The sequence below is a fragment of the Haliotis cracherodii genome, unplaced genomic scaffold (genome assembly GCF_022045235.1).
Source record: "Haliotis cracherodii isolate W230 unplaced genomic scaffold, xgHalCrac1.p SCAF_14, whole genome shotgun sequence".
NCBI classification, from domain to species: Eukaryota; Metazoa; Mollusca; class Gastropoda; order Lepetellida; family Haliotidae; genus Haliotis; species Haliotis cracherodii.
Window position 1 is genome coordinate 27,364,394 of NW_027266269.1, and position 25,193 is coordinate 27,389,586.

Genomic DNA, 25,193 nt, shown 5'->3' on the forward strand with positions numbered 1-25,193 from the left:
ACATGTAATAAAGGGATCACAATACAAGATATACAAGCAAAACACATGCATGTTATGATGGTATCATATTACAAGATATACACGCAAAACACATACATGTTATAATGTGATCACAATACAATATATACAAGTTACACACATACATATTATAGTTTGATGTGGAATGTGCTATTTTATGACTGATTTACAGAACACGCCAGGTACAAAACCTGTTAAAGTGAGTGCATTGGTTTTTTTCGAATCTGCCTGACAAATCTTTAATATACCCTACTTACACACAATGGCTGACACCTCAGTGTTAACGAGATACGTCACAACTCCGCGATGTGAAAGGGTGCACATACCTTTGTTTACATATCCTTGGAGGTGACTCTGATCGCCCATATTTCTGTCAAGGGTGTAGAAATAATCATGAAGCCTGTTTGTCCAATGTCCGGCTGACCGCACGTGAAGCCATAACTTATCTGCATACAAACGGACCATTGTTACTGGTGAGTAAGTCTGATTTTACGCCGCTTTTAGCAATATTCCAGCAATATCACGGCGGCGGGACACCAGAAATGGGCTTCACACAGTGTACCCATGTCGGGAATCGAACACGGTCTTCGCCGTGACGAGTGAACGCTTTAACCACCAGGCCACCCGACCGCTCCCCATTGTTACTAAATAGGAGATACGGGCAACACACAAACATATTTTCATAAATGCGATTATTATTGATTCTTGATGTTCGTCACTCAGTTACTCCCGAAAATCTGAAAATACATGACGTGTCGACAATGTAGAAGAAAACAAGGCACGTTCTTTCCACGTGTCCACAAACAGGCGTCCACCTGTTTGTTTGTTTCTTGTTTGTTTGTTTGTTTGTTTGTTTGTTTGCTTTTGTGCTTGCTTGCCTGTTTGTTTGTATGTTTGTTTCTCAGGAATATTCTAGCTTTTTGACGGCGGTCTGTAAAGAATCGCGTCATTGGACAATCCAGTATTGGTTTCATGATCAACGATCAACGTCAATGATGACATGCTTCAACTACCTGATTGTGCACCGATCGGCTTTGTTGCCGGGTATCTTTAGTCTTACCCTGTAGAGAAACATCTGTAGCGGAGTTGTTTATGTGACATCGGATATGATACTAAACATATACCATTCAATGGCAGTGAAAGGTCAAACAAGTTTATGTGGTTTGTTGTAATAATTTTGTATGCTGACATACGTAAAGGGTCCGCGTTCATGGATCATCATAGCATGTTTGCGATATGCAGATTGTCCGCCAGGGGATAGTCGAGCGATTTCAATTTCTCGTCACACTGAATAGTATTTCAGTTATTTCATGGTGTGTGAGCTGCATAACGCATATCTAAGATGTTTACCATTTGTGAAACCCATGTGAGCATGGGCGTTGTGTTTCCCCATGAACTGCCACAACTGAGGATTCGTACCCACGAAGAGCAGACCCTGTAGCACAACAAGATGTCGCACAGCGCACCATAGGAAGACCGTCCTCGTTGTTCGGAGGGGCTGATTCATGGTGAGACCTCCCTTCCAGTTCGGGGACGTTTCATTGACAGACCTACCTTCCAGTTCAGGGGCGCTTTATGGTGAGACCTACCTTCAACTTCCGGGGCGCTTTATGGACAGACCTCCCTTCCAGTTTCGGGGGCGTTTTATTGACAGACCTACCTTCAACTTCGGGGACGCTTTATGGACAAATCAACCTTCCAGTTCGGGGGCGCTTTATGGACAGACCTCCCTTCCAGTTCGGGGGTGCTTTATGGACAGACCTACCTTCAACTTCCGGGGCGCTTTATGGACAGACCTACCTTCCAGTTCGGGGGCGCGTTATTGACAGACCTACCTTCAAGTTCGGGGGCGCTTTATGGACAGACCTACCTTCCAATTCGGGGGCGCTTTATGGACAGACCTACCTTCCAGTTAAGGGACGCTTTATGGTGAGACCTACTTTCTAGTTTGGGGGCGCTTTATGGTGAGACCTACCTTCCAGTTCGGGGAAGCTTTATGGTGAGACCTACCTTCCAGTTCAGGGACGCTTTATGGTGAGACCTACCTTCCTGTTCAGGGACGCTTTATGGTGAGACCTACCTTCCAGTCAGGGACGCTTTTTGGTGAGACCTACCTTCCAGTTCAGGACCGCTTAATGGTAAGACCAACCTTTCAGTTCAGGGCCGCTTTCTGGTGAGACCTACCTTCTAGTTCGGGGGCGCTGCTGATAGTGAAAGGATGCCACTCATGTTTAGCGATGTCTGGGATCTGTAGGAAGAGGTAGTCCCCGGGTCGGAATTTCATTTTGGGAGGCTTCGTGATCACAAGATGAGTCACCTGCGGAAAGCAAAGCATGATTTGTATATGGTCTTCAATCTAGACCTACTAAGCATGGATACATGTTCCTACCGTATATGACGCTCTGACACTAGGTTAGGGGCTAAAACAAGGACTGGTCGGCTCGGAGTCAGTATTTATGTTAAACTGCGGCATGGTATCTCAGTGAGCTAGAACTATAAATCGGCATCAGTCTGGACTAGTACAGGCAGCTACACAAACACACACACGTCGCTATATAAGTGCAATAATCTTGGACGCGACGTTTAACCCCATTTCACCTCCTACCGTATATAACTGTTCCACAGTGCGACCGTAGTGTTAAGATAGTCGTAACTCCCATACTTTATCACATGCTTACGATGTGTTACCCTGCTACGTAAGGGGTCGATATATTTGTTAACGAGAGAGATTAACTGCGGTAAGCATTTCTTCAAATAAACGCGATATTTTATAAGCAGCTCTGGATTGCTTATACAGCCTACCTTAGACGGCAGAAGGTTGATTTCCGTTATAAAGGTATTGCCGTATCTCATGCGTTTGATCAATTTTGATCGAAAGAGTTTCTCAAGAAAAAACATGGCGCCCGGGACAAGGAACCACTTCCAGAAATGGCGTCCGTGAAGAATCAGCAAGATCCAGAAGATCACGTACAGCATGTGAGTCCAGTAGAAAACCTGAATAGAGAGTAAGTGAGTGAGTGAGTGAGTGAGTGAGTGAGTGTGTGGGTTTGGAATTCACGTACACAATGTGCGGTAAAACGCTCATTTCGACGACGATAAACACGTTGTCTTCCATCTCACCGGTGAAGAAGAAATCGTGATTCATCGCAAAACCACACTCGTCTCCAGTTTCTCACATTCCAAGGCTGTAAGGTATGGCACCAACACAAGCGTCACTGTCGATGGATCTGATAAATGGTCTTCTGGGTCGGATTCCAGCCTCGCCAAGATGGTTCCTGACAGTCTGGTCCTATATCCTCCTCAAACCAGGGATGCGTCCTGCAGTCTCCGTAGCTGTGGCATTGCGATGACGTAGGTGGAACAGTCGCATGTAGCGATCCTGTGCAGGGGTGGTAACTCTTGGTCGGCCGGTTCCCGGACGGTCTGCAGGGAAATTGAACTGTGTGTTTTGGTCCCAAAGACGGCAAATTATGCTGTGGTGGACGTTGAAGTGGCGTGCAACGGAAGATTGTGATTCCCCTCTTTGGATACGTCCTATGGCGATGTTCAGATCGGCAGCATTTTCGAACTTGAAAAATGTTGACAATTGAATGACAAATTATTGGCTTATGCTTGCCTTTTAATAGACACTACCACGAGTAACCACAACTTGCATGTGCATTTTGCTTTACTGTTTTTCCCCATGACATTTTTGAACAAGCGTGAAAACAATGCCGTTTAAGACATTGCCAATCGACAATGGCTGCGTTTTGACGCACCGTTAGTCGAATATCAGGCCACCAACATTTTCCAATAACATATATCCAATTTATATACCGGATTTTTTGTGAAGTAAGGTTCATACTACATAGTACATGTGCGTTTCTTTTTTTGAACTGTATTAAGATTATTAATATTTATATACAATAGCCATGCTGCATTTTAGCTACCTGAAAATGGCCGCTCTTCCTAACGAAGGGCATGGAGCAGATGAACATGATGACGAAGACGACGACGAGTAGAACACCAGACAGAGGAGCGAAGCCGGCCACCCAGCCAATGTCCGCTTCTGTGGTGAAGATGAAGGCAGGTACTGTCAGGTTGAACTGACTCTCGGCTACCAAGACTGCAACAAACATAAAGACAGACACTGTCAATTTAAACTGACTCTCAACTACCATGAGTGCAACAAACAGAAATACAGACACTGTCAGGTTGAACTGAGTCTCGGCTACCATGGCTGCGACAAACAGAAATACAGAGACACTGTCAGGTTGAACTGAGTCTTGGCTACCATGGCTGCGACAAACAGAAATACAGACACTGTCAGGTTAAACTGAGTCTCGGCTACCATGGCCGCAACAAACAGAAATACAGACACTGTCAGGTTGAACTGAGTCTTGGCTACCATGAGTGCAACAAACAGAAATACAGACACTGTCAGGTTGAACTGAGTCTTGGCTACCATGGCTGCAACAAACAGAAATACAGACACTGTCAGGTTGAACTGAGTCTTGGCTACCGTGAGTGCAACAAACAGAAATACAGACACTGTCAGGTTGAACTGAGTCTTGGCTACCATGGCTGCAACAAACAGAAATACAGACACTGTCAGGTTGAACTGAGTCTTGGCTACCATGGCTGCAACAAACAGAAATACAGACACGGTCAGGTTAAACTGAGTCTCGGCTACCATGGCTGCAACAAACAGAAATACAGACACTGTCAGGTTAAACTGAGTCTTGGCTACCATGGCTGCAACAAACAGAAATACAGACACGGTCAGGTTAAACTGAGTCTCGGCTACCATGGCTGCAACAAACAGAAATACAGACACTGTCAGGTTAAACTGAGTCTTGGCTACCATGGCTGCAACAAACAGAAATACAGACACGGTCAGGTTAAACTGAGTCTCGGCATGCTGAAAACTCTTGCATTACAGACACATGTGTTAATTTATGCCCATTATACCCACGTTGGGAATCGAACTTAGACCTTCGGTGTGACAAGCGAACGCTTTAACCACTGGGCTACTCCGTTGACCTAAATGATATGATTGTACATATTAAGCGTAAAGAACATGTAATGCTGCACCGAGCGTGAGAATAATGACGGAATAAAGCACACTTACTTGCGTTCCCGATATGCATTCCAGTATGAAGAATAGTAAACAGCATTATCAAGATTGCCGTCAACTTGTGGAACATGATATGCTGGTCAAGCGGAAGCAGGTGACCAACAGGCGTCGCACGCAGCCAGGTGATGCACTTCCGAAGCATGAGGACAACTATGAAGGTGCAGTCGAAGTTGAGACAGAGGCCGCATCCTCTGGCTACAATGATGCACCAGTTGGATGTCCGGTAGTTCCAGCAGCCCACAGCAAACAAGATGCAGTTGAGGAGCATCAACATGGCGAAGAAGGCTAGCTTCCGGGGGTTGTTGCAGACGTACCTCTTCGAGAAATAGTAACTTAGAGAAGGCCATGCCTTCTTCTTTGGTGACAACGTTAACCATTGATCCAAGCTGTTTTTGAAATGAAGTTATACAAAATAGTGTAAGCCGATGCAGCGTATGCGTTGACGTAAGGAGTGCGTGCGTGTTGGTGTTGGTGCACGTGTGTACATATAGCTTTAAGTAGGTTGTGTTTGCGTGAGAGGAGGAAGATACTGATGACTGAAAAGTATTGCCTTTTTAACGGTAACATTAATCTTGCAATTATTCACTGCTATCCAGTAGCTTCAAGAAAAGTCATAAAGCAATGTAGATGATCAACGCTCCAAACTTCACCCAGAAGCCCATTCGGGATTAGAAACCAAACAAAGCCTTAACATCAAGTAGCCAACATCAACTGTGTGTACCCTCAATATGGTCAGTAGAGTTTGGTGACCAAGACAAGCTCCCTCTTTATAATAGGCTTACTTCTTATAGAAATACAATCATGTATTCCCGGGCATGTTGCTGTCATCATTATCATTGCTTGTAGATACAATTTCCTGTTAATGTTTACAGTTGGATGGTGTCTCCACAAGTCCTTTCGAAGAGTTCTTTCAACTGGATTCTAGCGTTGTACACACATCTAGTTTTCATTATTATCAGATTTGCTTTGCAGAAATGGTTAAGTTGGGTTTAAAGTTATAAAATGCAAATTATATCCCGTATGATATTACATACGATTAGAATGAACATTCATGTCAAATTAGAAAAGATGTTACATAGTTCAGAATGCATTTCTGGACATGAATGGGGCATGGTCAAATTGCACAGATCAGAAGAACGGAAAATACACCAATAATTTGACCCCCTATATTACCCGCTATACCTATATTATATAGCATACCATATTGAGAAAAACGTCCTGACGAATTGCACGGGTCAAGGGTTTTGCAAGAACAACAGAAACGTATAGCTAAAATGGATTGAATTATCATTAAACCGACCGCATGTTATCAGAAATGAGCGGGCCTCTGTAACTTGATAATGCCCTAATATTGCTTGACGACGGGCCATTATCACGCCCGTTGTTAGGTGACGTCATAGGATAGGGATCGGTTACGTCACGTTGAATAGTGACGTCATCTGGTTTCTTCTATGACGTTTCCATATTTGTAAAAATAGGCCAGTGACATTCGTGTTGATTGCTGTAAATGTTTCAAAACCGATATTGTTGTTTCTTTTTATTTGATAACAAATGCCATCCATTTTAGCTTCGTCGGGTAGTTAATAGAAGACCTCGGGCTCCTGCAAATGATAATACCCGGGGAAAAAGCGTTACCCTTAATAAAACAAGCCCGTTTTGGTATAAGAGTCAAATCATGGAATTAGAAGATTTTATTCGATAGTTTCGAATATATTTGTCATTGAATCTAACCTGAGACACAAGTTCTCCTTCAACCCAGGATGTCTATCAATAGCAGATTCGAATTCTTCGAAGGACATTTGTCCGTTCTTGTCTTCATCTGCTTCCTCAAATAATGCCTGAGTCAGCATGTCCAGTTCCTCCTCTCCCAGCTTCACCGAGCTCTCCACCATACACGACCGCAACGCCATCCGTAACTCCTTGATATCGACATAACCATCACCTGGAAGGAAGAACAGTGTATGCACCATGTCGATATAACCATCCCCTGGAAGGAAGAATAGTGTCTACATCATGTCGATATAGCCGTCACCTCGAAAGAAGAATAGTATATACACCATGTCGATATAACCATCACCTGAAAGTAAGAAAAGCCCATACTCCATGTTGGTATAACCGTCACCTCGAAAGAAGAACAGTATATACACCATGTCGATATAACCGTCACCTCAAGTAAGAACAGTGTTTTCACCATGTCGATATAACCATCACCTGGAAGTAAGAACAGTATCATGCTGATATAACGTTACCTCGAAATAAGAACAGTATATACACCATGTTGATATAATCATCACATCGAAAGAAGAACAATATATTCGACATGTAGATATAATCATCATCTAGAAGGAAGAACAGTGTATACACCATGTCGATAAAACCATCACTTAGAAGGAGGAACAGTGAATACACCATGTCGATTAAACCATCACTTAGAAGGAAGAACAGTGTATTCACCATGATGACATATCCACCACATCGAAAGAAGAACCGTATATACACCATGTCGATACAACCGTCACCTCGAAAGAAGAACAGTGTACACACCATGTCGATATAACCATCACCTAGAAGGAAGAACAGTGTATACACCATGTCGATATAACCATCACCTAGAAGGAAGAACAGTGTATACACCATGTCGATATAACCATCACCTAGAAGGAAGAACAGTGTATACACCATCGTCGATATAACCATCACCTAGAAGGAAGAACAGTGTATACATCATGTCGATATTACCATCACCTAGAAGGAAGAACAGTGTATACACCATGTCGATATAACCATCACCTGGAAGGAAGAATAGTGTATACACCATGTCGATATAACCATCACCTAGAAGGAAGAACAGTGTATACACCATGTCGATATAACCATCACCTAGAAGGAAGAACAGTGTATACACCATGTCGATATAACCATCACCTAGAAGGAAGAACAGTGTATACACCATGTCGATATAACCATCACCTAGGAGGAAGAACAGTGTATACACCATGTCGATATAACCATCACCTAGAAGGAAGAACAGTGTATACACCATGTAGATATAATCATCACCTAGAAGGAAGAACAGTGTATACACCATGTCGATATAACCATCACCTAGGAGGAAGAACAGTGTATACACCATGTCGATATAACCATCACCTAGAAGGAAGAACAGTGTATACTCCATGTCGATACAACCGTCACCTCGAAAGAAAAGCAGTGTACACACCATGTCGATATAACCATCACCTAGAAGGAAGAATAGTGTATACACCATGTCGATATAACCATCACCTAGAAGGAAGAACAGTGTATACACCATGTCGATATAACCATCACCTGGTAGTAAGAACAGTGTATACACCATGTCGATATAACCATCACCTAGAAGGAAGAACAGTGTATACATCATGTCGATATAACCATCACTTAGAAGGAAGAACAGTGTATACACCATGTCGATATAACCATCACCTAGAAGGAAGAACAGTGTATACATCATGTCGATATAACCATCACCTAGAAGGAAGAACAGTGTATACACCATGTCGATATAACCATCACCTAGAAGGAAGAACAGTGTATACACCATGTCGATATAACCATCACCTAGGAGGAAGAACAGTGTATACACCATGTCGATATAATCATCACCTAGAAGGAAGAACAGTGTATACACCATGTCGATAAAAACCATCACTTAGAAGGAGGAACAGTGAATACACCATGTCCATTAAACCATCACTTAGAAGGAAGAACAGTGTATTCACCATGATGACATATCCACCACATCGAAAGAAGAACCGTATATACACCATGTCGATACAACCGTCACCTCGAAAGAAGAACAGTGTACACACCATGTCGATATAACCATCACCTAGAAGGAAGAACAGTGTATACACCATGTCGATATAACCATCACCTAGAAGGAAGAACAGTGTATACACCATGTCGATATAACCATCACCTAGAAGGAAGAACAGTGTATACACCATCGTCGATATAACCATCACCTAGAAGGAAGAACAGTGTATACATCATGTCGATATTACCATCACCTAGAAGGAAGAACAGTGTATACACCATGTCGATATAACCATCACCTGGAAGGAAGAATAGTGTATACACCATGTCGATATAACCATCACCTAGAAGGAAGAACAGTGTATACACCATCGTCGATATAACCATCACCTAGAAGGAAGAACAGTGTACACACCATGTCGATATAACCATCACCTGGAAGGAAGAATAGTGTATACACCATGTCGATATAACCATCACCTAGAAGGAAGAACAGTGTATACACCATGTCAATATAACCATCACCTAGGAGGAAGAACAGTGTATACACCATGTCGATATAACCATCACCTAGAAGGAAGAACAGTGTATACACCATGTCGATATAACCATCACCTAGGAGGAAGAACAGTGTATACACCATGTCGATATAACCATCACCTAGAAGGAAGAACAGTGTATACACCATGTCAATATAACCATCACCTGGAAGTAAGAAGAGTCTATACTCCATTTCGATATAACTGTCACCTTGAAGGAAGGACAGTATATCCATCATGCCGATATAACCATCACCTAGAAGGAGGAACAGTGTATACAGTGCATCACTTCAAAAGAAAAGCAGTGTATTCACCAAGTTGATATTATAATCGCATCAAAGAAGATCAGTGTATACACTATGTTGATATAACCGTCACATCGAAAGAAAAGCAGTGTATTCACCATGTTGATATAACCATCACATCGAAAGAAGAACAGTATATCCACCTTGTCGATATAACCATAACTTGGAAGGAAGGACAATGTATACACAATGTCGATATAACCGTCACCTCAAAGGAAGAACAGTGTATATACCATGTCGATATAACCATCACTTAGAAGGAAGAACAGTGTATTCACCATGATGACATAGACATCACATCGAAAGAAGAACCGTATATACTCCATGTCGATACAACCGTCACCTCGAAAGAAGAGCAGTGTACACACTATGTCGATATAACCATCACCTAGAAGGAAGAATAGTGTATACACCATGTCGATATAACCATCACCTAGAATGAAGACAGTGTATACATCATGTCGATATAACCATCACCTAGAAGGAAGAACAGTGTATACATCATGTCGATATAACCATCACCTGGAAGGAAGAACAGTGTATACTCCATGTCGATATAACCATCACTTAGAAGGAAGAACAGTGTATACACCATGATGACATTTCCATCACATCAAAAGAAGAACAATTTATACACCATGTCGATATAACCGTCACCTCGAAAGAAGAACAGTGCATTCACCATGTTGATATAACCATCACCTAGAAGGAAGAACAGTGTATACACCATGTCGATATAACCATCACCTAGAAGGAAGAACAGTGCATTCACCATGTTGATATAACCATCACCTAGAAGGAAGAACAGTGCATTCACCATGTTGATATAACCATCACCTAGAAGGAAGAACAGTGTATACACCATCGTCGATATATATGGTTATATCGGCATGGTGTATTCACTGTTCCTCCTTCTAGGTGATGGTTATATCGAAATGGTGTATACACTGTTCTTCCTTCTAGGTGATGGTTATATCGACATGGTGAAAGAAGAACAGTGTATTCACCATGTTGATATTACCATCACATCGAAAGAAGAACAATGTATTCGACATGTAGATATAATCATCACCTAGAAGGAAGAACAGTGTATACTCCATGTCGATATAACCATCACCTAGAAGGAGGAACAGTGAATACACCATGTCGATATAACCATCACTTAGAAGGAAGAACAGTGTATACACCATGATGACATTTCCATCACATTGAAAGAAGAACCGTATATACTCCATGTCGATACAACCGTCACCTCGAAAGAAGAACAGTGTACACACCATGTCGATATAACCATCACCTAGAAGGAAGAACAGTGTATACACCATGTCGATATAACCATCACCTAGAAGGAAGAACAGTGTATACATCATGTCGATATAACCATCACCTAGAAGGAAGAACAGTGTATACACCATCGTCGATATAACCATCACCTAGAAGGAAGAACAGTGTATAAATCATGTCGATATAACCATCACCTAGAAGGAAGAACAGTGTATACACCATCGTCGATATAACCATCACCTAGAAGGAAGAACAGTGTATACACCATCGTCGATATAACCATCACCTAGAAGGAAGAACAGTGTATAAATCATGTCGATATAACCATCACCTAGAAGGAAGAACAGTGTATACACCATGTCGATATAACCATCACCTAGAAGGAAGAACAGTGTATACACCATCGTCGATATAACCATCACCTAGAAGGAAGAACAGTGTATAAATCATGTCGATATAACCATCACCTAGAAGGAAGAACAGTGTATACACCATGTCGATATAACCATCACCTAGAAGGAAGAACAGTGTATACACCATCGTCGATATAACCATCACCAGGAAGGAAGAACAGTGTATACACCATGTCAATATAACCATCACCTGGAAGTAAGAAGAGTCTATACTCCATTTCGATATAACTGTCACCTCGAAGGAAGGACAGTATATCCATCATGTCGATATAACCATCACCTAGAAGGAGGAACAGTGTATACAGTGCATCACTTCAAAAGAAAAACAGTGTATTCACCAAGTTGATATTACCATCGCATCGAAAGAAGAACAGTGTATACACTATGTTAATATAACCGTAACATCGAAAGAAGAACAGTGTATTCACCATGTTGATATAACCATCACATCGAAAGAAGAACAGTATATCCACCATGTCGATATAACCATCACCTGGAAGGAAGGACAGTGTATACACCATGTCGATATAACCGTCACCTCAAAGGAAGAACAGTGTATACACCATGTCGATATAACCATCACCTAGAGAGAAAAACAGTTTATACACCATCGTCGATATAACCGTCACCAGGAAGGAAGAACAGTGTATACACCATGTTGATATAATCATCACCTGGAAGTAAGAAGAGTCTATACTCCATTTCGATATAAACGTCACCTGGAAGGAAGGACAATGTATACACCATGTCGATATAACCATCACCTGAAAGGAAGAACAGTGTATACATCATGTCAATATAACCATCACCTGAAAGTAAGAAGAGTCTGTACGTAATGTCGATATAACCGTCACCTCGAAAGAAGAACAGTGCATTCATCATGTTGATATAACCATCACATCGAAAGAAGAACCGTGTATTCACTTTGCCGATATAACCATCACCTCAAAAGAAGAACAGTGTATTCACCATGTTGATATTACCATCACATCGAAAGAAGAACAATGTATTCGACATGTAGATATAATCATCACCTAGAAGGAAGAACAGTGTATACACCATGTCGATATAACCATCACATAGAAGGAGGAACAGTGAATACACCATGTCGATATAACCATCACTTAGAAGGAAGAACAGTGTAAACACCATGATGACATTTCCATCACATCGAAAGAAGAACAGTTTATACACCATGTCGATATAACCGTCACCTCGAAAGAAGAACAGTGCATTCACCATGTTGATATAACCATCACCTAGAAGGAAGAACAGTGTATACACCATCGTCGATATAACCATCACCTAGAAGGAAGAACAGTGTATACACCATGTCGATATATATGGTTATATCGGCATGGTGTATTCACTGTTCCTCCTTCTAGGTGATGGTTATATCGAAATGGTGTATACACTGTTCTTCCTTCTAGGTGATGGTTATATCGACATGGTGAAAGAAGAACAGTGTGATACATTTTATTCATATATCTGTCACCTAGAATGTTACAACAAATGTAAGGAAAAACTTGTTGACCATTGATAAGTCGGACCAGTCAAACACCGTTGTGCCAAGGTTTAAGGGACCTGCTTCAATGCTTCGAGCTATCCGAGGTTTGACAACCGAAAATGAAAAAAGAAAAGGAATGCGCAGGGACCACGTGTTTACTTCGAGAGAACCATAAGTTCGACATATCAAAGTACGAGACATCAAAGTTCGACACAAAAGTGTTTGAATGTAGTTTTTCCCCTCAGAGGTACAGTGAAGGAAGTGTCATCTGACCCCTGGACCTCCTCACGAATTTTGTGTGAAATTAGGGGGTTAAACATTTTTTTGCTGATCTGTTTCTTAATGCATATTATGAATTTCTGCTAGGAATTTCTTCTCGGATTAGCAAGATCAAAACAAGGGAACCTTCACGTATACAGCTGATCGAGAAGTATTGGTCGACATGTTGAGGAGACGGTTTGATGACTGATGGTTTTCAGACTCATGACCAAGTATTTTCTTAAAATGACATGTCCATTTGAGCGTACAATGGTCAAGGGATGAAAGGTCATCACATCAAACAGTTACAAAAAGCGCTTAAGGTCCGTTTTGATACCTTCGCTAAAATAATTATTGTGTGGTATAATCGGATATTCGTGGGATAACCCTTCAGGGTTTCATTTATGAAATATCAATCTTGGAAAAACGTGGTATACAATGTTCTATAGTGTACAGTGTCGTGGGTGCCTGAACGTTAAGACCAGAGCCACAAGCAGAATCCATTGTACGATGTCGACTTCATCATGAGCCTGTGTTTATGAATCACTCTCGATTCGTGATAACACCAGGTGTTTGTAAAAGGTTGAGCGTACCCTGTCCCACTGGTGGCACCCGTCTCGAAGTCACCTGGCATGCAAACACATGCAGAGGTGACGAAGGTGTCAAGCGCCGAACTCGCCCTCATCAAGGGATAGAGATCTTACAATTCAGATGAAAGGGAGTTCAATCTTACCACTCTCGTCGTAGACGTCAAAGAGGAACTTTAGCTTCTCTGTGGCTGTTCCGTGTCTCAAAAGGCTGATGGCTGAGATCAGTTCTGAAGCATCCACCGAGTGGTTCTTGTCGGTGTCAAACAGCTTGTAGAAACGTCTGGCAAAATATGACTAAAAGAGAACAGTAAATGTCATCAGGCTTAATGGAGTTTGTACATTCAATATAAAATGCACGGCACACGAATCGGGTGCATATTCTAGATTAGATCAGTCTCAGGCAGGCTTTTTTTGTTTTTTGGTTTTTTTTATGTGTGTTTGTTTGTTTGTTTGTTTGTTTGTTGATTAACGCCGCACTCAGCAATATTCCAGCTATATGACGGTGGTCTGTAACTAATCGAGTCTGGATCAAACGATCCATTGATTGAAATCATGAGCATCGATCCACGCACTTGGGATACGATGACATGCATCAACCAAGTCAACGAGCCTGACCAACCGATCCCATTTGTCGCCTCTTACGACAAGCAGTAGTTGCTGAAGGCCAATTTTAACCCCGATTCTCACGAGTCTTCTAGGCTGAAGCTTTACCAAGGCACATATTCTTGATACATCGATGGATAGGAACAACAAAGGGGTTTGTTTTATGCCCGTTAATGACGAGTATGGGGTATACAATGACACGGACTAGATGATCAGGTCAAGTCCCGTAACCATGCAGACTGTGAAGTCCGTCGAGCGAATACTGAGGCTGTTTTAACTGTATAGTTTATTACACAGATTTTGGTTTCACGATTAACGGTCATTCCTCATGATTGGGAAGTGTCATGTTTTGCATTGTGTTTCTAATCAAGTCGTTTCTTTCATCCATTCTGTTGCCTGTGAGTGAGTGAGTTTTGTTTAACGCCGCTTTTAACAGTATTCCAGTTATATCACGGCGTGTCAGCTTAATGTTGGAGGAAAGCCGGAAGTGATGCAGGTCTCAGACGTTTACCACTTCGGTGAAACCCACAAGCACGGGTATGGTGCTGACAAACCTAGAAACATAATCGGAGCGAACCGGGATTTTAACCCACAATCATAGGTTTCTGCACAGCGAATCGCGGCGCCTTAGACGACTGGGCCACCCGTGCCCCCCTGTGTCACATGCTCCTGTGAACATCTCATAGGACACAAATCGCGTTCGGCAACTTGACTCTTGCGAGTTTTCAGGGCTTCGTTTGTGCCCATCACTGAAGCACATGATATTATTATTATTATTATTATTATTATTATTATTATTATTATTATTATTATTATTATTATCATCATCATCATCATCATCATCATCATCATCGTCGTCGTCGTCGTCGTCGTCATCATCATCATCATCATCATCATCATTAGTAGTAGTAGCAGTAGTAGTAGTTAAAATGATGCTGCAAAAGTACTAAGCAGTTAACTTTGGTCAACTCACATCTCTAATTTTGAGGTGCCTCTTGAAAGCGTTGAAGTCAATCTCAGTGTCAGGCCGCACCATCTCCAGAGAATGAACGATGTTGTCTTCACTGGACACAACACAAGGAAAACATTGGACACCAATGCAGTCAACAAAAAGGAAAATATGAATACATTATCAGATGCATTTCGAATACCTTGTATAGAGTAGGCCCCCTCACTAACCCATTCGACCCGTGAAGATTCGGGGTAAAATTGATCTTCAGGAACCCATGCTTGCCGTAAAAGGCGACTATGCTTGTCGTAAGAGGCGACTAACGGGATCGGGTGGTCAGGCTCGCTGACTTGATTGATGCATGTCATCGTCTACCAATTACGTGGAGCTATGTTCATGATGCAAATCACTGGGTTGTCTGGTCCAGACTCGATTATTTACAGATATTTATAAGGATAATTAACAACTTCTTTGTTATAATTAGTAGCCACGTTTTGGTATCGGTTTTAACACCGTTACAAGCAAGTGCTATTTAGTACCCCAACTTCTAAATGCCTCTCAAAAAGGAAATTCCTGATGTAAGTGAGTGATTACGATTTTACACCGCTTCTAGCAATATTCCAGCAAAACACGGATGGGGGCACACGCACATTCAAACCCTGATCTCTGGCATTACGAGCCAAAGCTTTATCCACGAGTGAGTGAGTATGATTTTACGCCGCTTTTAGCAACATTGCAGCAATATCACGGCGGGGGACACCAGAAATGGGCTTCACACATTGTACCCATGTCGGGAATCCAACCCGGGTCTTCGACGTGACGAGCGAACGCTTAAACCACGAGGCTACCCTCGTCCTACGTCATCCCCCGTAATTCAGGATAGGGTGCAACCATAAATATGTTAATTGTGGTGTAAAACAACAAGATTTTAGATTACTTTAATTCTCTAAAAAAATAATTTAAAAAAAGCAAGCATCTGTCGCATGACGCCTGCAAACAAACCAGACAATCAAGTGATCGACGAGAAGTTTTAGAGGATTAAACGACATTAAAACAAAGTTAAACTAAGGTGAATCTAGATAAAAGGAAATTGAAGCAATAAATCTTTTTTTCATTCACAAGAAAGCTCTGCCAATAACAGAGTGAGTGAGTGAGTATGGGTTTATGCCGCTTTTAGCAATATTCCAGCAATATCACGGCGGAGGACACAAGAAATGGGCTTCACACATTGTACCCATGTCGGCAATCGGCCCCGGCTCTTCGGCGTGACGAGCGAACGCTTTAACCACTAGGCTACCCGACCGCCCCGCCAATAACAGAGTCGATTGTACGATTCCGACTTTTTCATGAGGACGTGTTTATGAACCACTATCAAATAGTGATAATGCCAGGTGCTCACGAAAAGGTGAGCGTATCCTATCCCACCAGCGGCACCCGTGACATACACATGCACAGGCACGTCAATTGTTCACCGGACAACAGCACGCGAACATATGGTACAAGTTAAAAAAGGGAATTGCTTCGGACATGATTTTCCCCGGACATGGTTTTCCCTGTTGCGTGAAATTTGGAAAAGTCCTCAACATGTCTGCCATAAACCTTTTTTGAAGTTTTACTGGGGCCTTGAATGTTGTAACCTGGATCAAATAACGTCTGAGCAAGAGTCGTATGACTTTATTTTATTTTATTTTTATTTAAACTTTGATGGACACCTGTAGCTAACGCAATTCCCCGGACTGGTTGTTGCCTTTGTTATTGTTTTTTCCCCCGTGAGTACCCGGATGATACGCAACGCAACTGAGCGTGACCAGAGACTGGGCTACCGTCTGCAAGGACAGTTAAATAAACTTTGAGGCTGGAGGCAATATTTGTTTTACGCAATTTTGCATAAACACTGATTGGTTAACTGTGATCTATAAAGATTTCGACAAAGGGCGCATGTTAATTAATTTCTTCAGCCAAAACAAACAGACAAAAAGAACGGCGGAGCTCATCGGATGTCGTCATTTGGAAATACCCCAGATGGTTATAGTTTCATTCTAAAAAAAGTATCCATGCAGTGAAAGTATTTTCGGATTGCGTCGATAATACGATTAGTACTCCCTTGTCGTCATCCACGTTTTCTCGTATAACCCTACACTTGTGTATTTGTCGTCATTCACTTGATGCTCAGTTAATGAATTTATTACAGGTACAATTAGTGGTAGCACCACTTAGATTACCTGACAAAGGTTCCCATTTGGCATTTATTGTGTCTGGGGTAATTATTCAATCGAAATCCAGGTTTGATGAGAGGTGAAATGTGTGTTATGTAATATGCACGTGGCAGCCCAGCAAGAGATGAATGATCAGTTGATTTACTTTTTTTTGTAAATCAACGGATCATTCCTAGTCATCAAAGGATTAACAGAAAATACGTTGATTGATTAATTACTATTATCTAGCACAGTGGATATGTCAAACGTAAGTGTTTACACGTGAAGGTAGGTTTACTAAACCTAGGGAATACACTCATATCATGGCGTGAAGTACAGATGTAAAAACAACATACTTTGTTCAAAGGGTAACCGACAATACACTGACTGGTTGTTCATTGTTATCTAACTCACTGTTATCTTGCACAGTGGATATGTCAAAAGTGAGTGTTTACATGTCTAGGTTTACTAAAACAAAGGGAATACACTCATATCATGGCGTGAAGTGCCCATGTAAAAACAACATACTTTGTTCAAAGGGTTAACTGATAATACGTTGATTGATTGATCATTGTTATCTATCACTCAATGGTTTTTTTAGGAACCGTAGACCGTAGACGATGTGCGGAGTTGCGTCCCTAGAAAACGCCAGAAACCTATGAATGTGGGTTCGAATCCCGGTTCGCCCCGATTATATTCCTTTGTTTGTCAGCACCATACACCTGCTCGTGGGTTTCACCGAAGTGGTAAACGTCTGACGCCTGCATCACTTCGGGCTTTCCTCCCACATTAAGCTGACACGCCGCGATATAACTGGAATACTGTTAAAAGCGGCGTCAAAAAGCCAACTCACTCACTCACTCCACTTTACAGTGTTTGAACATAAAGAGAAAACCCTTCTTGATTGTATTACGATTTATGGCTTTGAAACAGAGATTTGGTGGTTCATTGCTAGAATCTAGAGAAAAAGAGGAATTGAGATGTCTTCAGGTTTCAGGGTCAAGTCAAAAGTTAATCGCACTTATGAATGGTTTTGTAAGATTTCTTCCTCAGTTGAAACATTAGCCCTATATGTGGCATTATGTGATTTGTTACTTATACAAAGTTTTTCAATCAAACAATTATTGAAGTGGTTCTCACATTGATTATGTTATTTAAAGGTCTTGTGGTAGAGCGTCCGCCCGGAGAGCGGAAGGTCCAGGGTTCAATCTCCGGCCGCGTCATACCAAAAGACGTTAAAGATGGCACTTGTTGTTACCCTGTCTGGCGCTCGGCATTAAGGGGCTAAAACAAGGACTGGTCGGTTCTGAGTCAGTATACTGTGTCTGAGTGGGGTATTCATGTTAAACTGCGGCATGGTATCTCAGTGGGCTAGCACTATAAATCGGCATCAGTCCGGACTAGTACAAGCAGCCACACACACGTGAATTGCACGTCGCTATATAAGTGCAATACTCCTGGACGCGACGTTAAACCCACTTTCACCTCATGTAAACTCTATTTCCAGCTTTTATTTTTGAACATTACACCGTGAATATTCTTAGGTGAACACCCATGTTATTGTTGTTGGTTCCAATAATATTCTTATATTCCGTACAGTACAGACGGTAGTGAGTGAGTGAGTATTGTTTTCCGCCACTTTTAGCAATGTGCCAGCAAAATTACGGCGGGGGATGCCACAAATGGGGAAAAGGAATCTGCAACCTAGGTCAAGCCTCTTCTGTGTATGCGTGGGGGGTAGCCATGTGTCGTTGCTGCTTTCACACGCTTTTCACCCCTTTGTCTGTCAAGGTTTTCTTTTATAGCTCATTTATTTGTGATAATTGTGAAATTGATATCTTCGATATGTCGCTTTCCACGAAATCCAATACACGTCTGTTGTTTAGCTTTAGCAGATAAAACTGCACGCATGTCACAGACTTTCGGTAAGATTATGCTCTTTTGTTGTTGTATTTTTATGGGGGGGGGGGGGGGGTGGTGTTCGAAATACACATTGTATAATGCCAAAACACGTGCTTATGTACTGTCGGAACAAGTTTCACGAACAAAAAACTGAAAGCTCTCAACATCCCTTGGCCTATTCAACGACATTGCGTGTGGAGATGATAAATCACTGAGAGGAGCTTATGCACACTCGATGACCCCAGTAAACTTGTTGCTAGGATAACGTTGCATGGCATCATTTCGCCGATGGATCTTGCAACAAAATTCCACGAATTACGTTATCGGGTACTGTGACGTGATTGTAAACCTTGTGGCTCAGAGCCCCGTTCCACAAGAAGATCGTACTGTAGCGCAACGCCAGTCGTAAGTATATGTTAAAGTATGTGAGTTGCGATAACCTTAGCACTACGATAACTTTGTGGAACGGACGTCTGAATTTTAAGATGGACCGTTGTATGGTCTTAAATTCATACGTTTCAACTTTTGACGTGTTTAAACTCAAAGTATTACTCTGTAAAACTCAATTGAATATCGGGGGCACGGGTGGCCCAGTCGTCAAAGGCGCCGAGATTCGCTGTGCAGTGTTGCGTCCCTTGGGCACGCTAGAAACCTATGATTGTGGGTTCGAATCCCGGTTCGCCCCGATTATGTTTCTAGGTTTGTCAGCACCATACCCGTGCTCGTGGGTTTCACCGAAGAGGTAAACGTCTGAGACCTGCATCACTTCGGGCTTTCCTCCCACATTAAGCTAACACGCCGCGATATAACTGTAATACTGTTAAAAGCGGCGTTAAGCCCAACTCACTCACTCACTCAATTGAATATCATGCCGTGAATCGTGTTGATGACAGCCTATTCACACGCGACAGTGTAATTCTAAAAACGTTATAAATGCAAGTAATAAATAACATTATATATTCGCTCGTCAGATACCACGACTATTTACGAGTTTCATAAAATTGGTATCACACGGGAGGTCGGTTAGTATTCAATATATACACAACAAATAGAGTTTTCATAACCATCCTATATCACGGAGTATACCTGACAAATAGCCTCCTGATACATGATCGCAGTATACATGACAAACAATCTCTTGATAATCATACTGTATCGCAGTATACATGACAAATAAGTTCTTGATAATCATAATGTATCGCAGTATTAATGACAAATAGTCGCCTGATAATCATACTGAATCGCAGTATACATGACAAACAATCTCTTGATAATCATACTGTATCGCACATACATGACAAATAAGTTCTTGATAATCATACTGTATCGCAGTATATATGACAAACAATCTCTTGATAATCATACTGTATATCATTATACATGACAAATAAGTTCTTGATAATCATACTGTATCGCAGTATACATGACAAACAATCTCTTGATAATCATACTGTATCGCAGTATACATGACAAATAAGTTCTTGATAATCATACTGTATCGCAATTTACATGACAAATAAGTTCTTGATAATCATACTGTATCTCAGTATTCATGACAAATAGTCGCCTAATAATCATACTGTATCGCGGGATTTACTTGATAAATAGTCTCCTGATAATCATACTGTATCGCGGGATATACTTGATAAATAGTCTCCTTATAATCATACTGTATCGCGGGATATACTTGATAAACAGTCTCCTGATAACCATACTGTATCGCAGTATTCATGACAATCAGTCTCTTAATAATCATACTGTATCGCAGTATACATGGCAAATAGTCTCCTGATAATCATACTGTATTGTAGGATAAACATGATAATTAGTCTCCTGATAATCATACTGTATTTCAATACGGGTTTTAGAATAAAGCATGTTAGTGTCCTTGATCCTGATTATAACTTGACACACAACACCTGCTCTGATTGGCTGAGCTAGAGTTCACGATAGTGTCCGACATCCTGTTTATCACATGACACATAACACCTGCAATGATTGGCTGAGCTAGCGTACACGATATTGCCCGACATCCTGATTATAACTTGACACACAACACCTGCTCTGATTGGCTGAGCTAGGGTATACGATAGTGCATAAGTTTCTAATTATAACTTGACACTCAATCCGTGTGCGAAATACGCATCAGTCGGAAAGCGCACGTTAAATCTCCAAAGTAAGTAAGTAAGTTGACACTCAAAGCCTGCTCTGATTGTAAATTAACCAACCAACCACCCACTCACATCCCGATTACATGAGGGTCATGCGGTAACACATGTACTGGATAGCAAATTAGCAAATCTATTTCGAGCCCAAAAGAAACATCGTCACAGTATATGATTATGGTTGTTCGTTGGTTTGTGTAACGCCGAACTCAGCAATATTCCAGCTATATGACGGCAGTCTCTAAATAATCGAGTCTGGACCAGACAATCCAGTGATTGATATCATGAGCATGGATCCACGCAATTGGGATACGATGACATGCATCAACCAAGTCAGCGAGCCTGACACCCGACCCCGTTAGTCGCCTCTTACGACAAGCATAGTCGCCTTTTACGGCAAGCGTAGGTTGTTGGAAACCTATTCTACCCGGATCTTCACGGGTCCCCGAATATGTTTAGGGTGACTCATCATTTCACCTGCTTTTTAAACTTGATCTATCAGTTGGATATTCCTAACAAAACACCTTTTCCGTTTCTTGTGGTATAAAACCTAACGCATGACGCATAAACCCCCATGTACCCCGAAATATCCCACATCTAAACTGGGCGGCAAAAGAAAGTATAGGTGGAGTTCCATGATCGATAAAATAAGAAGAAGAAGAGGTTTTGTTATGAATTATAATATACTACTCAAAAGAAGTTAAAGAACACCAGATATATAATACACGATTAAAGCTCTGCACGCTAACGTCGAACCCATTCGACAGAGGTGTCACTTCCCGTGCATCTAATGTCGAACCCATTCGACAGGCGAATAGCATAACGACACCCCAAAATAAAACTCGCCATATCTATTTACCAAGAAGGCTTTGCGTAACATTTAAATAACCTATGACATGCATAAATGCTCAGCTTGCTCAATATCAAAACTTTCAGTCACTTATTTACCTCAAAAAGAAAATATCGCGAGTTAAAAAAAGTTTCGGCCAAACTTCCCGGCACACAACTACCAGAAACGAGAAACGGCCATTGTTGACTTTTGGCACTTCACGTTGAGCGGCATGCAGTCCGATATTTTCTTTATAATTTCATCATTTTTCCTATTCGATCATAGTTTTTTGTTTGCTGACGAAAGGAAAACACTCATGTTCCTTAATTTCTAAAAATAGCAACTTTCGGTGTAGCTAATTGTAAACAAAAACAATCTGAATCGTAACATCATCGATTGGATGGAACTTGTACGATCATGGCAACGGCGGTAAACAAACAACTCCACATGCATAGTTATCCCGTTAGACTATTACAATCATTTTGTTACATCTAACTTAATTTTCTAGAATTATTGACACGTATGTATAAATCTTTGTAAAAAAAAAATCATTTTTAAAGAGTTTGCAAATGATTTCGTTTGATAAAATTTCCGACACATTGACAAGCCGACAAACGTCAGTGATACGTTTGGGTGTGGCCTTACTCGCGATTTGTTGAGTTGAACAAAGTCAACAAACACTGCGAAAAATGACAAATATTGGATGATACGCAACATCTGGACTGATATACATTCTAGGTAAACCATGCGATAGCAAAATAATGCAGTTTTCGAGAAATAACCACTATACTTGCAATTTTAGCTATCATTTCTGAAACCGGAAGCACGTACCGCATGTGACTAATGACGGGAAAATATGCAAAAGTTGGTAAGCTATCATAAAGAAATTCCGAAATAGATTCAAATTCAAAAGAAAATACATAATTTACTATTTTTTGTCAACTATTTACTATTTATTGATCTGGAGAGCAATCTTCACTCCTATTTGTTTCATATTTGTTTCATATTTCTTCGTGATTGTCGCCATCAAATGTGTAAGTCTAAATCCGAAACCGTAATGGATTTCACGCTCGATGATTTTAACTTTAAAATATTTCCTGAAAACGAACGCAACGGACAGCGATATAACGTATTGATATGCCATAATGATAACAACATAATACTTTTATTGGTCTAACATTACATCTATATTCATATTTATGTTTTCATGTAGATGAACAGAACACATAATAAAATATTTCATCAAGTTCATAATATGATTATGACTGTGATCCTTGAAATTGATTATTTAGCTTTGAGAGAAAATTGACGTCTTGTCACTGAAGAAGAGGCAAGTTAAGTTGGTTAAACCTAAGTTAGAATGTATTGTTTTGATGGGAAAGTGATATTTTGTTAAGTTTAAGACACCAACATTAATGTATATCTTTGAAATAATTATAGGTAGATCTTCAAAATCACATACCCATTTGGGTACCAAATCACTCGCAATTTTGGGTACAAAAGTCACCACTGTACATTTCAACTGGTTTTCGTAAATCAATGGGATAAAAAAAATTCGTCTGAATGTTTCCTTTTCTCATTTTAAAACAAGAATTTGTTTTACATAACAAAACAGGCAGATCTACACAGATTACGTTTTGTCCTAAAAATATATCAAAATGTGAAAAACATGGACACCTCAGAAATGAACCAACCAGAAGACTGAGATAGCATTTTCTAAGAAACATGGCTAGCTTACCAGCTTCTGTGCCACCATGGTTCTTGTGATTAAACAAACAAAAATGGCATGTACTGTTACAGGTACTGTTACTGTAATTATTGTATCATATTCCTAATAAATTATATTTCAGCATTGTTTTATTTGGAAACAAAACACATAATGCACAAGATTAATGTCCATATGAGCTTAGTACATGAATGTATATATGTTGAGGATCTGATTTATTCATTATTCATGGAATACTAAAATTAAAATGATGACATCAGAGAGTTCTTTATTCACATAGTTGATTTTCAGAGTAAAAGATACTAATTGTTGAAAAAATATGTTTAAACTAAAGATAATAATTGAAGTTTGATCAGTTACACTGTGCTGATGCAAAGACCAATATTTACTGTCCACACACACAATTATTGTGGGGAAATAAATAACTACTAAATATCACTTAAAATTTTAAAACCTGTAAACAGCTGTAAATAATTAATCAATTACAAATCTATCATCAATAGACAATCATGGTGGTCTTCATATTTTTGGAATACATTTAGAAATCCTTCGTGAAACTGTTCTAAAATCATGCTAGAATCTATGAATGTATTCCCGAAAGGAAACCTATCCCAAATGTAATGTGGAACTAACACCAAAAATATGTACGTAGCATTTTATTGCTTATATATACCCTATCATATTCAGCAACGCGGGGATGTTATTTTAACAAGTTTTTTCAAGCCCATTTTCGCGCACCTGTTGTAGAGGGTGATCTCGACGATATCCATAGACGTATTACGTGGGATACACTTGTTGTAGTGAAACTTATCAGCGTGTACATCGCTGAAATATGAATCATGTCCCATTTATATTCACCGTAACATTGAATGGTGATTCTAAAATATCAACAGAAGTTCAAATAAAAGATACCGAGAAACTTGCATGTGACATGTTGATTTATCGTCTACCGTTTCCGGGTCACGGGAGCATGAAAGGTCAAACGGATTAACTAAT

The 25,193-nt window shown here is 40.7% G+C and overlaps 1 protein-coding gene across 1 annotated transcript in view; it reads right to left on the minus strand.

The window, feature by feature from the left end:
- LOC139460661 (NADPH oxidase 5-like) overlaps window positions 1-25,193 on the minus strand; it is a 32,353-nt gene that overhangs the window by 5,304 nt on the left and 1,856 nt on the right. The window contains exons 2-9 of the mRNA XM_071242133.1: window positions 15,405-15,495; window positions 13,972-14,122; window positions 6,866-7,076; window positions 5,129-5,520; window positions 3,948-4,123; window positions 2,821-3,012; window positions 2,203-2,335; window positions 345-464 (exon numbers count right to left, since the gene is read on the minus strand). Coding sequence (XP_071098234.1) covers window positions 345-464; window positions 2,203-2,335; window positions 2,821-3,012; window positions 3,948-4,123; window positions 5,129-5,520; window positions 6,866-7,076; window positions 13,972-14,122; window positions 15,405-15,495 — 1,466 coding nt within the window. The remainder of the gene's footprint in view (window positions 1-344; window positions 465-2,202; window positions 2,336-2,820; window positions 3,013-3,947; window positions 4,124-5,128; window positions 5,521-6,865; window positions 7,077-13,971; window positions 14,123-15,404; window positions 15,496-25,193) is intronic.